This window comes from Conger conger, chromosome 17, assembly GCF_963514075.1.
Source record: "Conger conger chromosome 17, fConCon1.1, whole genome shotgun sequence".
Classification (NCBI taxonomy): Eukaryota; Metazoa; Chordata; class Actinopteri; order Anguilliformes; family Congridae; genus Conger; species Conger conger.
In genome coordinates, this window is record NC_083776.1 from 25,342,157 (window position 1) to 25,357,131 (window position 14,975).

General features: G+C 44.9%; 1 protein-coding gene across 2 annotated transcripts in view; it reads left to right on the forward strand.

The window, feature by feature from the left end:
- LOC133116243 (hyccin 2-like) overlaps window positions 1-11,185 on the forward strand; it is a 47,987-nt gene extending 36,802 nt beyond the window's left edge. The window contains exons 12-13 of one of the 2 annotated variants that reach the window (XM_061225622.1): window positions 51-185; window positions 6,121-11,185. In XM_061225622.1, coding sequence (XP_061081606.1) covers window positions 51-185; window positions 6,121-6,737 — 752 coding nt within the window. In that variant the 3' untranslated portion in view covers window positions 6,738-11,185. The remainder of the gene's footprint in view (window positions 1-50; window positions 186-6,120) is intronic. The other variant, XM_061225623.1, reaches the window with a different exon arrangement.
- The last annotated feature ends 3,790 nt before the right edge of the window (window positions 11,186-14,975 follow it).

A 14,975-nucleotide genomic window follows, 5' to 3' on the forward strand; every position in this document is an offset into this window, starting at 1 on the left:
CAGCTGCTACGCCCCGGGCACTAAGGCGGCCATCTTGTGTTGAATCCCAGATTGTTTTGACCACTCGAGCGAAGCAGAGCTGCGCATCGTCGTCACGCCCGGCGGCCACGCCCCCTCGGAACCGTCGGCCGGCACCGAGCCAAGAGGGAGGGGCCAGCTTGGCTTGCCCCTGGCCACGCCCAAGGGTAGGCAGGAGAGGAGGCAGAGAGCAGGGAAGGAGCTGGCTAAAGCGGAGGGTGCCCCCTGCTGGCCTCCCACTTCAGTCCTCCAGAGTATACTAACTCATCCAGTCCCCTTCCTAAAACTTACAGTGCAACCCCCCCCATCTCCCCCTGATTTCCAAAGCCATCCCTGGGTCTCCATGTCCTTAGCTCTAGGGCAGGTGCTGTTACAATCACGGTTTGATTCTGTGGTGGTGGTGGTGGTAGTGGGGGGGGGGGGGGGGCACACCTGCATGGACCTGCATTTCCTCTCAAAACGCCCGTCCAATCAGAACGCATGTCTTGTGTAACCTGCTGAGAACTCCCTGCATATCACTCACTGAGCATGCTCGCTGCCGTGGAAACCAAACTGACTAACTCAGCGATCGCAGTATGTGAGGATGTTTTCCTTACATAGGGCTACCAGCTCATTTCCTCTTAGTCGTTTTTTTCTATCCCCTTCCCTGAAAAAGGAGTAAATCCAAATGGTTTCCTTGGTTCATCCTCTGGCTCTATATGAAGAGGAACCGGTATTTCTTCTTCAGACTACTTTCTGTTTGTTATTTCTCCCTATACATTACATTGCCGTGCAGGAGCAAGAGTAGACGACACAATCCTGCTCCTTTGCTGCCCCTAGTGGTGGTAGTGGGCTGTGCACACACTGGCCTGTGGAGCTGGAACAGTGTACGTGTGTCAAAATAGGAGTGGAGTCTTGAGTTGATTTGTATAAACCCCAAGCAAGACTCTCTGTGTTCATGTGCACCTGCGTCCAGATCTCCCATGAGCACTTTTCTGCACTTAGGTTTTTTTGGGGGGGGTTATTTTTGTTTTGTCCTCCTGTACAGTTGAGCTGGACGCACATGACTGAAGGAGCCAGACTGTGGTTAATATACGTCATTGTTTTGGATTCAGATACACTCCAGTAAAGCATAGAAAAGTGTCTGGTGTGTTGGAACCTTTCAAAAAGAGCAAATCCTGCCTTCTGGTCCTCTGGGTTGACAAAGTTGTACCAGGCAAGATCAGTTGAGCACAGAAAATAAGTTTCATCCAAAATGGTTACGTATTTGACCCAGGTCTGGAAGGAGCAGGCTCACTGAACGAGGATTGGGCCATTCACAAATAAACCTGAGCATGAGCACCACCACAACTGCACAAATGCCCCCGCCCCCCCGCCCACCCCGGAAAGAGCAATAACACTATCCCAGTGTGGTAAATGTAGTTCTTATCACACTGGTCTATGTGTTGCTTGTGTGTCGCTGTCTATATGAGATTGTGGATCTTCTGAAGACAATGGAAGGCAGTTTCCCAGTAGTTCCCTCTTGCGCCGTCTCGTCCTCCAGCTCAGTAGTAACAAATTGGCCTGTATTTGCATGGGCCTGCAGTCATCACAGCTCTTTACTCTGCTGCCTCTTCCCATGTGCCGTGCAGGTATCATGGGAAATGGCCGGGAGTAGCTCACACACCACGGCTTATTCCACACAAGCTATTATCTTAAGTAAGGAAAGGTGCAAGGCCATTACTGTCAGATGCACATAATGCCCCTGATAAGCATTTCTATAATTTTGGTCCCTCCCTAAATGCATTGAATTGAATGTCTTGTGAGTAGGGTTCTGCTTTTAAAATATAGAATCAAAGCTGTCACAAGTATGGTCCTGTGTTTTAGTCCGCAAGGCTTTGTTGCTTGGAATTCAGCCCTACAATGCAAGACAGGCGATCAAGATGATTTAGTCAGTCAAGTACGGGGTGTTGTAGTCACCCCTATGGTTCTGCAAGAGATTTTCCAATAGATTTTTGCCATAGACATTTCAGAAAGTTCCTAGTTAAAGTGTTTTAACCATCCGGCTACCAGATTAATCATGATATTATGACACATTTTTTTAAAGCAATAAAATCTTTAGAAAATGGAAAAAAGGCAGAGGTACAACACTGTGTACTTAACGGTTCTTAATGGGAGTGATCTACACATCCCATGAAGCATCGCAAACGATGTGATCAAACCACTTTCCGCTCTCTTTCGTGCTTTTAAATGCATAGCAATTACGTACATTTTACTAATGGTGGACATCTCCGTGGTAACAGCGCTTTAGGATGTGGGCGGCGTAGTTTTTCACCAGTACTTAGCCGACGAAGATGAAATCGGACTGATTTATAGCTTCTAAAGGAGCGTACACCATCGTTTCACAATCCGGTAGCTCATGGTAAGTCTACCTTGAGTCTACATACTCAAATCACATTCTCTCTGGCGAATATGAATGCTGTTTTTATGTCCCTCACCTCGGTACTCTGCGGGCAGCTGTCCCTGTCCCTCGCTCAGGCCCGTTTAAAGGCCAATATAAAGGGAGCCATTTTGGTTTTAAAAGTTGGATTCACCGAATGTGAGACTTTTGAATGGCAGTTGCTCTCTCTCCCCGATGAGAGCATGCAGAAGCAGGAAGCAAAGATTTGGCCCACCTGTCTAAAAGACGTTTTCCCTTCATTCAAATACCAGCTGGTCCCGCCACATGCTTTTCCTGCACACAGCCTGCAGTAGCTGTTAAACATTTATTCCTTGTCGGAGTCGCTACATATCTTAATTTATTAATTACGTCCATAAATCAAGCTTAAGCAGTAGCTTTGACTCTCGCCGGGCTGGCTTTTGCTCACTGGAATGAAAATTAAGTGAGTGATTTTTCCGGCTAATCTCTATTCAACGAGTGTGGATATTTTGCAAATGGAGTCCTGTTAAGGCCCTGCAAATGAACGATTGTTAGCGGAGAGAGGAGCATGGCTATGCTGGGCTGCATTTGGTGTTCGTTCACTGGCCCAGTAGGACACGTACTGTACGTACGCAGCAGTGTGTGTGCAGTCATGCCAGTTTCTTATGCTTGGTCTCCACAGTGCTGGGTCCTCCACTGCAAGGTATCCTGGGTCACTGTGACGCTGGAAGTGATTCAGAGGGTTCATTCCAACCCTTCATTTTCATTACTCGCATCTTTTGGCAACATGGATTATGGGAATGAAATGTCCTTTCATTCCTCAGTGTCGGTTTGAAGCTACGTCAATTACAGACAGTAGATGTGGATCCACCGGTGGATCTGTTATATGTCACGGGTTCCGAAAACGACTTCCTGTGGAAGGAGCATCTGATTGGAATGTGTCCGGGTCACACGGGGACTGAGAAGATGACGATGTATAAAATAAATTGAATGAGATCGGAATGAACCCACAGATTCAGGAATCCAATGCAAGTCTAGGTATCCAGATTATGTGGGGGTTGCTGCAGGTCAATGACCTGCAACAGGACATTTGGCCATTTCCAAAAGGAAGGGAACTAGAATATTTGTCCCTGTATCTCTGTCTCCAAAATGATAGCTTGTCTACATTAGTATTTTGGTTGTTAGTCAGTAGACTGGGCTGGTAATAGTATTACCCTTTAGGCAATAGAACCGTATTCTTGCAAAATACACTGTGAGCACTTTAACAAGCTGGTGTAGAGGTCTACCTAATAATGTGAATATTTAATCAGCCAATGATGTGGCAGCAGCTAAATGCATAAAAGCATGCTGACATGGTCAAGAGGTTCAGCTGTTCTGACCAAATGTCAGAATGAGGAAGAAATGTGATGGGACTTTGACTGTAGAATGATTGTTGGTGCCAGACAGGGTGGTTTAAATATCTCAGAAACTGCTGATATCTTGGAATTTTCATGCACAACAGTCTCTAGAGTCTGCAGAGAATGGTAAAAAAACAAAACAAACAAAGAAGTCAAATACCTAATAAAGTGCTCACTGAGTGTATACGGTCTGCTATTAGACATACATTCTAGCACAATTAATTTTTTCTTCTTTTTCTTCCTTGGCCTACTCCTGCTTTCGGCAAGGGATTTATTTTGTGTGGATTATGTATCTGATGGTCAAGTGCAAAAACAATTGTCATAATGCCAAGTTCTTTTGCCCATCTGCTGTGTCACATGACCAGCAGTGACCCAATGAGATACTCGTCAGCATTTTCCTGTGACTTTTATTTTAATTTTTTTAACCCTACTCTTATTGGTGTCAGGACTGAAGCCTCAGCACAGGCTTTAGTGAGCTGCCATGAAGACTAGTGGGAGAGCATGCGGTGGTGGTGTGCCTGATGTGTGCATGTCCTTCCGTCTTTCTCTCCTGTTTCTCCTTCACTCTCTCCTTCCTGAGGTCTCCCACCTCGGTCCAGTAACCCAGTGCTGCTTGCTTAGTGATGCATGATGGGAACTCGTAGTCCCTCATCTCTTTATCAGTTTGGATATGCGAGATGCGTTTCCTTTTCATGTGTATTTTCCTCTTCCCTTTCTTTCAGCTTGTGAAAAATGGATTCATTGTTTTCATCTATCGTTTATGTCTTCATAAATGTATTAATGATGCTGTGTGAAGACTGCTGCATTTCTGTTATGTACTGAAAGACAGCATTTTGCTCTCACTAATATATATTATTATTATTATTATTTTTTTATATATACCATGTTTCAGTTTTCAAATAATTTGGATGTTCCTTGGAAATATTTCAGGAGTTGACTGGCTGTTAAAAATGACAAAACAAACACCATAGTGTAGCACATCATATTGCTGAGTTCTAAAATATCCCTGAGAAAGGAAAAGGAGAGCACCACTGACTTCCTACTGGTTCTCCCAGCTTCTGTTCTGTTACCTTGACCAACTCCTCTGCGCTGAAATCGATGGGCACGGACCTGCCATTCAAACCCATAGCCCAGTGTGAGATGGCCGTCTTTGATAGGGGCTCAATGATGGATAACCATAGGCACAGGCTTTATACGACAACAGTTTTAGCCAGTTTTCAGCTGGTGATGAGAAAATCCCATTTGACTGGAACAGGGAAGTGTTGCTTCCTAATCAGCATTTCTCAGCTGACATGATAAATTCGTTTTTTTTCTATTAACATAATTAAAACATGTGATTTGAGCACACTTCGTCCGGAGTGTGGATTAGTCTTGAGAATTGGGACAAATGAGCTGGAGAAGCTTTCAATTATTTTTGTTTCAGGTCATTAGGGAAGAGACATTGGCCTGACTCACACATTGAGCTGATTCAATAATGGTTTCTTTTTACTGGTTCCTAAATTACAGAAGATAAAATTCAATATTGGAGCTGGAGAATCGCATTTTAAATTAAAATGGTCACTTCATCTGCCTCAATGCCATGTGTTAGTATGAATTGGCTATAGTTTTTTTTGACCAGTGGCAATGAGTAGAGGTACATGTTTTTTTTGCCTTGCTTTAGTCTTGTTGGCAATCAAAAAAGTCTCCCCTTACACCTTCAACCCCACCATTAGTGGGCTGAGAGCTATCCGCCATTGAAGTAGCTAGCTACGAACGCTCCACTGTAACCTTGTCACACCCCTTCCCACATAGAAAAGAGCGTCACATCCTGAACACACCAGAGAAGAAGAAATACAGGCACAGATTCAGCAAATGTCCGCCAGTGCCTCATAGATATGACTGAGCCTAGTTAATTTATGATATAAGATAAAAATCCTGCATATAATGCCTTTAATTTCTTTTAAATGATATACTTGGGCTAATATAGTTGAATTAGGGGACTGTATGAACTTGATTGGCAGCATTCCTGCTAATCAGAAGGCAGATATCCGGCGTTTCAGTCAGGGCTGGTCGTTTCCTCCTCGACTTGCCTTTTTTTGGACTGACATGTCTTCCTTTCAGTGTGTGTTTAATAATGCTTTCTCCCCCTCTGTCTGTTTGTCTCAATGCTTCTACCTCAATCTTACTTACTTTTTCTCTCACTCTCTCCTCACGCTCTCTCTCTCTCTCTCTCTCTCTCTCTCTCTCTCTCTCTCTCTCTCTCTCTCTCTCTCTCTCTCTCTCTCTCTCTCTCTCTCTCTCTCTCTCTCTCTCTCTCTCTCTCTCTCTCTCTCTCTCTCTCTCTCTCAGATGCTGACGGCATGAGCGGGGGTGAGGACTCCTTCAACCTGAATGACCCAGACGAGGGCTTTTCCTCGGGGGCGTCCAACAGCAGCCAGCGGGGCGGGAGCAGGGGCGGGGCGGGCGCGGCCCAGAGGAGCGCGGGGCTGAAGAAGGGCCTGGTGGCGCGGCTGTCCCGGGACCGGGAGGCCGGCCTGCCCAAGCACAGCAAGGAGCTCCCGGCCGACCCCCAGGCCGTGCTGCGGAGACACCACCAGCGGCAGCAGTCCCCGCCGCCGCCCGCCATCACGCTGGACGCCATCGAGCTCAGCCCCATGAAGAAGCGCCTGAGCTTCCCGGCCGGGCAAAGCCTGGTGCGGACTTCCAGCACCTCCTCCAGCAGGTCGTTCGACTGCATGAACGTGAGCCTGAACGGCAGCCGGGCGGGGGCAGGCTCGCAGGAGGGGAACCTGGGGACGCTGGGCAGCCTGAGCGTGGGCGGGGCACACCGCTTCTCCACCGTCAGCCTGCAGGAGGAGCGTCTGGCCCGACCGGAGGAGACCCAGGCCCTGCTGTCCCCCGGGACGCCCCTCACCAAGCAGTCCCGCTCGCCCAGCTTCAACATGCAGATCATCTCCCAGGTGTAGAGGGCCTGGCTCTCCCGCCGGCTCCTCCCCCGGGCCACGCCCTGCCGCCGTGTCACCGGGGGAGGCTCCGCCTCTTCACCCTTACTCTCTCCACTCGAGGGCGGAATTTACATCGTTCCCACTCGGGGGGGCGGGGGAGGGCTCAAGTCCCGTCGAGGTGCTGTGAGTGACAGGCCACGATAGGATGGCTGCTCTCTCTAAACTCACATCCTGGATAGGATCAGCTCTACTGCAAACATGTACAGAACTGTAAAGGCAGCCAGCGGTACAAGTTTGCATTAGAGTGTACCGGCCTCACACTGGCAGTCTGCAGGATACCTGTCCTCCCAGCATCCTTTCTGACCAAACGGAGCATTCCATGTCCTCTCCTTGTGGGGGGGTTAAAAAGTTCACACAAAACGCAAAACAAAATCAAACAAATGAGCAGGGAGAAAGAAAAAAAAAATCTATTCTAAGTTATGATTATCCATTCTGAGAAAAAATAATTGTTGTGGGTCTGATGTAATTTATCTTGAGATAAAAAAATGAAAAAAATAGTCTATGTTTTGTATTGAATCAGCAATAAGACTATCGTTTGTGAGAACAGAGTGGATCGTTGTAGTTTGTCATGCCTTCTTGTTTATCCTTGGGTGATGTGCAATCAAGATTCTGATTATTGTTTTTTTATTTTCAATATATATTTATATGGGTATGCTCTTTCAGTCTTGTCTGCTTAAAGAATGACTTCCCAAAGACACTGCTGTTCCTCAAATCTTTAGAGTGATTTTAACTAAATTGAAATGGAGACACTGGTGTTGACTGTTCCACTGTAAACTTGGATTTATTTTTTCATAAGGTAAAGTTTTTGCTTATCTGAGACTCTTTTTGTTGAATTATATATCCTTGTGACTGAAGCCCAGACTCGAATGGGGAAGTGATGACCAGACCTTTTGACCAGATTTTGAATCTTCGACTGAAAACCACAGCACCAAAGTGGTGGGCCAGAATTTTGAAGATTTGTAAAAAAAAAGTGAAAAAAAGTATATGCTGCTGTATGATTTTTTTAATAAGAACAGGGAACAGAAAAGGTGTATCTGGAGTCCATTACCAGTGATGATGTAGGCCGGGATGAGGGGGGCAAGATCGGAGCATCTTGCCTGAAACAGAACCACGCAAAATTGTCAGGAGACAAAAATATATATATTTTTTTTGTTGTAGTTTGACACAAAGTGTATAGATGTTAGTGGCAATGACTGTAAAACAGCCAGCGGATCCACTGTATGTGCTGGGTTTCATTCAAACTGCAATCAACCAAATGTATGAATCACTAATTGACCTGCAGTATGACTTCGCCATTGATGATAGACAGTGGCATTCACACAAGGGGTGTGAAAGAATGCTGAAAGTGGACACCTATTTACTGAAACTGCCATTTACCCAAGGGAAATAAAGATACTGCAGATGGTCAGTTGAAATCATTTAAACATTTTAAACAATCTTCCACTGTGTGCTCATGCTTTCCGTCACCTTTGAGAAATTGGCTTGTGGGAAAACCAGCACTAACACAGTGGAGCCCCAGTTCAGGGAAGCCTGCTGTTAATTTTCTGCTGGATGATGATCACTGTCTTTGGTTTTCGTTATGATCTCTGTGTCCATGCAGTAATTGTGGTACAGCTTCATCACCTGTCTTGAGTTGAATATCTGGAACAGATCAGTGGTTCCTACTTCTTTTGGGACTTCCCAAACCCCAAATTAGGAGGTGTTGCTCATGAACCAACTGGAAGCCTTCACTTTCAATAGCAAAAAGTTAATTTGATGAGTTTCTAGTTAACACGCGGTGGAGCCACCCATTTTCGGGGTGTAGAGTCCAACCATTAACTGACACTGTATGTGGGCACTTGGAAAGGTAAATGGCCAGTGTTCTGTATGCTGTAATCAATGAACATTCCTTCTACCTCATCTTGTTTTCCCTGATACTCAAAATACACCACAATTGAAAAACCCATTGCTCTTAGATAAGCTAACACTGTAGTCTGTCAATATATGAAGCAGAGCTGAGTTTGAAAACTTTGAAGAGCTTGGAAGCACAAGAGGAAAAGCTTAGTCATTTCCATGCTTTAGCTAGCATGTCTCAGCATTTCTCTTCATTTATCTGTGATTCGTACCCTTGCGGATTAGCTTGTGCAACAAGGAATATTTGTGATACAAGCTTAATCAATGTCAGCCATATATTTATTCACTCTGCTGTCCTGCTGTGCGATATTTTTTTTATTTGTTTGTTTGATTTCAAGGAAGTATCTTCACTGTTAACAGGGAGGGTAATTTTTATTTGAGGAGGTTATACGTTTATCATCCACCAAAACTTGCTTTGCACAGTTCTGCTTTATTTTGCTATTTCAAAGTGCAATTTCTCACACGCATTGAGAGGAGCGTCTCGCTTTGCCCTGCTGTGTTTCTGTGAAGATCGTGGTTATGCTTTTCACAGGAAGCTTATGTTACTTCATTCTTGTTACCGCAAACATTTTTGGGTTTAGCTCACGGTCACCCCCTTTTCTATACTGGGCCTGAAAGGATGATGAATGCAGGTGCGTATTTCCTCTGCCAAATTGGCCAGTGCCACTCGGGTTTAGTTCTTGTTTGGTTATGACACAGGAAGGTTTCCATTGCATCATAGTGTATATCGGGTCCAAACATTGCCTTCCTACTCATTCAGTTCTCATGCCGCGTAATGTCATCTGTGCCGATGAAAGGCTGTGCTGGGACAGAATTTTCATTTTAGGTCGTAATTCTTTCAGAGCTATTTAATGTGTGGGGGAGAGTGAGCGCGTCTTGAGACTTTCAACCCCGGAGTGTGTTTCCGGGATATGTAGTTCTCACTCTTGTCAGCAGCAGGGCATTATTGGACTTTATCTGCCATCCCACATCCCTCCTCTGTGACCCTAGCGCTGGAGTGTCTGTCACGTCAGATTTATATGTTCTGGGTTTTTTTGGGGGTGTGCACATGCGTTCAAGCAACTCATTAGAGGAAATGCTTGCTTTAAAAAAAATAAAAAAAATAAAAAAATTAAAATTAAATAAAAAAAGTGCATCTTATGTTATCTGAATTTCAATGTACGTCACATGGTTTGACAGGCGGTGAGAAATCCTGGAATGAAACCCCCAGTGGTACAGTGCCTGGGGGCTTTCTACATGGCCTGGAGTGGCCTGCTGGGTAGGACAGGTGAAAATCATTTTGCTGGCTATTTTCATGTGTTGTTGTGCTGGACAGCTGCTGTTATGGAGGTGATGTGTTCTGTGTGACCAGGTCTGTCAGTGCCAACCCTGGTCAGGTCATGCTGGATCTAAGCAACTGGATCTAACAGTCTTTCCGAGAGGCTGCTTGTCGTAGAGATGGTTGGCGTTTGTCCTTCTAGTACCCGTGTATTTATTAGGAATCCATTTGACTGAACAGCCCAAATGGGCAGCCTGTTCTTTTAGCCCAGCCGTGTGTTCTGTGTGTAAAAAGAAAAATAAGTTTTGCATTGCATGTGAAACGTATGAGGTGTTCTGCTACGATGCACTTTATCTGATCCTCTCTCAAAGCCTTGTGAATACATGTACAGATGATTAAACGTTTTTAGACAGATTTGTTTCTCCGGAGTAAAGATCTGAGAGGTCATCATGACATCATCAACACCTTCCTCATGCATTTTAACTGTGAAGGCAAGGGTGCAGTTATTCATTACTTTCTTTTGAAACCAAAAAGAGCAATGCATTTGTTGGGACGGTCTCAAGGAGTCAAGGCCAAGATTGCAGTCGTCTTCACTTGACAAAGATATGGGCCTCCAACTCTAGTAAAAACCTCTTCCCATTAATACAAAAATACAAAAAAAAACAATGGGATTCTATGCAACATGTGTTTCTTATTTCTTTTTATTTTAAGCTTTAAGGCTCTAGATGTTTTCCCCACAGAATTACACACAGCCCTTGGCAGTGGATAATGTGCAGGAGGTCATTAAAGGTCAGGGTGTGGTAATCCTGCTGAGAGCCTACAGTTCAGTGAGGCGGGACCGTGCGCGGTAGCGACAGCTGCCGTCACGACCTGGAAGACCTCATCCGGGCTCACATTGCATTGAGAAGATCGTCACCTCTTTTCTTTACGTGCATGTCTCCGTCTGGGAAGCGCCAGGGTATGCTTGTGGTGGTGATCGTGGTGTCCGTCGTGAAAGATGTGGCCAGGAGTCACCGGACTCGTGCATGCAAGCCACCTCTGTCCCCGCGTGGTGAGCCCCGGCCGTGGGCTTTCAGAACGGAAAAGAGTTCAAATGTGAAACCTTGTACAATTGGTGTTGTAAAGAGAGAATATTTTAAATCCTTGTAAATAATAAATAAAAAAAATTGTACGGGAATATGATGGAGAAAGAACTCTTTGATGCAGAGACTTCTGTCTTATCTGTGACATGTCAAATAAATATTGTGCTGTTTCTGGGTATGTGCGTTTTGTCTTTTGTTAATGTTGGTCTAAATGTTTTTTTGAGAATCATTAAAAGTACCTTGTCGACATGGCTCAGGCAGTTAGAGCAGTTGTCTGGCAGTCGGAGGGTTGCCGGATCGCTCCCCCGCCCGGGCTGTGTCGAAGTGTCCCTGAGTAAGACACCTAACCCCCTAATGCTCCTGATGAGCTGGTCGGTGCCTTGCGTGGCAGCCAATCGCTATCGGTGTGTGAGTGTGTATGAATGGGTGAATGAGAAGCATCAATTGTACAGCGCTTTGGATAAAGGCGCTTTATAAATGCCTGCCATTTACCATTTACCATTCGTCGATCACCAGCTGATTTTGATCCACCTCTACCCATGCATTGTTTCAGTTTATATCCTGCAACTCCCCCTGAGAATGTAGCCAGGGCAGTGCGTCTCTTCCCTCACTTGCACCACTGTGTAAGGAAAATAGCCCGTATATTTGCTGCCGCTGCTTCCTCGCAGTCGGGATTGACTCGGCTTCATATGAACTTCTGTCAAGGCTGGAAAAGTTATCTTTCCTTCCGTAAAATGTGCGAACTGAACAACTACAGTTCTACTTTAACACGTGTGCAGTTAAATACAAATTCAGTGCAGAAGTAAAATCCAAAACTCTCATCCCGATGACTTCATGTTAATGTCGCGAATTCTGAGGAGCACCCTGCGTCAGGTCCATGTTAGGCCTAGGCCTGGCAAGCCTGGGTGATCCTCCATACACAAGCATCGTGACAATGCTGCTTATTCCGAGCAATTCTACAATACGGAGGTACACTGCTGCCATTTTGTGACCAGTTAATCAGTGTTCTGCTTATTCCAAATGCAGTGGCACCATTTTCATAATGATGTCCTCAGACTCTACTTTTCTACTTATATTCTTGTCCGTGATGTGGTTTTGTAACATTTACAGGTAGCTTGTTGTGATTACGCTGGTTGAAATGAGCTAAATAATGATTGCCGATGCACGGAGCATATCTGATCTATAGGCAGTTGAGAATACAGAGGATCCTAACACTTTCTCTACTGGTTTGAAGACCCTATGGGGTGCATCCCAATACAAAAAGAAATGCATCCTGGAGCCGTGGTGGAACAACAGGCTAAGATGCAGCAGACTTGTGGTTGCAGTTTGTTGCTGTTGCACACCGAGAACTGGTTCTACCAAATGTTCTCGTGGAGCAATTGGCTCACTCGCTGCTCCAGAGGGAGGCGGGGTTAGCGAATCACCGCGCACAACAGCACCCCAGGCACCTCGGAATCATGGTCACGAGCATAAGACAAGACGGCTTGAAGAAGGCGTGTTGTTCTCCTTCGGGCCGCCGAGGGACAGGGTGTGGGCGGTGTATCCCCCAGCTAACACTTGTTGGATTAGATGGGGTACAATTGGCTACCAAATTGGGAGAAAAAAAAATGCATCCTACTTTACTTCACTTGTCTCCTCCTATTCTGAATTATGGGTGACGGAAAGGAGGATACATTTTTTTGGGACTCACCCCTGGAATGCAGGTAAAACCCTTGGAAATTCGCCATCAGCAATTACACATGGGCCTCCTACCTGCTACAATGGGTCCTAAAATTCGTTGATTGCTGAACTCTGATCTGCTCTGATCAGCCCAGATATGCTGTTCATGGTTATCATATACCGTGTACTTTATCGTTTGTTGTGAAGCTTCTGAAAACGAGTTCAAAAGCTGAGGGTGCCGATTCTGTCCATACGTTCCACTGTTTCCATTTCTGTCCAGGCACCAACACAAAGCTAGGAAATTCCATTGTAAGATAATTACTGTAATTAGACTTTTGTATGGCAACCAGGGCCATTGTGATATAGGTCTTTTTGTATTGTATTGACTTGCTTGCTATACAGAGTTAAGAGACCACAGTCAATGGGTGTCCAGTCCCGTAATGCACCATATTGCCTCCATTGTCCGTAATGCCCCATTTTCTATAGGCATGAGAAATAGTTGTATATAAATACACAGTCATGCAGTAATATTGATTATTATTATACTATTTATGTTGACCTATGTACTGTATGTTCTGTGTGAGACTGGTGTAGAAGAAGTAATTAACAAATGGCAGGTCTGCCCATGTTTATGTTGATTTCATTCTTTACTCAAACTTTTCTGTGACAGTACAGGTTCAAATGCCATCAATAGCCTCCTTATCTAGTTATTTGTCTTGATAGGTTTTATTGTGCATAATGGTGCTTTCAGTTATTTCAGGTGTTTTGGGTTGGAAAAGCACAATGAGTGACTGTACAGCTCATATCCCTTAAATGAGTGTCTGACGGGACAAGGAAATATGTGGAATGGAAGTTCAACTTGCTGAAATACACAATGTGACTAAATCGGCCTCTCTTTGAAACCAAGGTCTGACACTTGCTAGTTATACACACAACACACAGTTTTATTATTCATGTATTGTTCGTGCTGTGGAGCCAGAGCTAGATGCTATTATTAAACCTGTTTTGGTTACTGTTATTATTGCCCTCTGGGGGCAAAAATGATGGCCCTCAGTCTCTAGTGTATTGTGCTGTGCCCCAAGACACCTGCAAAAATGATATACAAACTTGTATTTTATTTGCATTAATTACAGTAATACTGCATATACAGTGGCTTCAGAAAGTATTTATTAGAAATTTATTTATTGTGTTGAATGGATAAAATTGCCATATTTGGCCATCAATCCACACTCAAAAACCCATAATGGCAAAGTGAAAACATTTTTTTAGAAGTTTCAGCAAAGTATTCAGACCCTCAATTCAGTACTTTGTAGGAGCCCCTTTGGCAGCAATTACATCTTTGAGTCTTCTTGGGTAAGTCTCTGCAAGCTTTGCACACCTGGATTTGGGAAGTTCATCCCATTCTTCCTGACAGATCCTCTCAAGCTCCATCAGATTAGATGGGAAGTATCTGTGAACTGCCATTTTCTGGTCTCTCCACAGATTTTCTATGGGGTTTCTGTCTGGGCTTTGGCTGGGCCACTGAAGGACAGTCAGAGACTTGTCTTGGTCATTGTCATGTTGAAAGGTGAACCGTCACTCCCAGTCTGGAGCAGCTTTTCTTCATGAATTTGGGTGCATTCGTCTTTCCCTAAATTCTGACCAGTCTCCCTGTTCCTGCTGCTGAGAAGCACTCCCATAGCAAGATGCTGCCACCATAGATGTGTATGCGTGTGTCTGTGTCTAGAGCTGCATAAGAAGGGACTGCCTCTATCTATTTGAGTGCTAGGTAAGAATGTTCTCATTCTTCGTGCTTGCAAGCATTGAATTCTCATAAACAATATATTTGTCTTTTTGACCACCTCACCTTAAAGGAAGATTAACCACTTGGCGTGGTCAGGCAGCATCGCTAAGTTCAGCGTCCAGCGATTAGGAGCATTCTGCTCCTGTGTTAGGAGAGTCACCTGGGTCTGAGTTGGGTTGGGGGTATAGGGTCTGGTGTGGTGCCAGGGAAGGCGCTGGACTCTGGATCTTATAGTGCGGTGCATCAGCATGCACCGATAGTTCCAAACCCTGCTACCATACTAGCTCAAGTCAGAAGCAATTCTGTGTATTTTACTGTGATCGATCGAGCAAATGCATTCTTCAGTATACCAGTGGAAAAAGAGGCCCAATGCTGGTTTGCATTTACATTCAAAGGAAAAAGATACACATGGTTGATACACAAAGATACACATGGCTGCAGAGACAGGAAAATTTGGAGGCGTTTGAGTTCTCTAGCCAAGACAGTACCTTAATACAATATGTTTTGATCTGTTCCCCAGATAA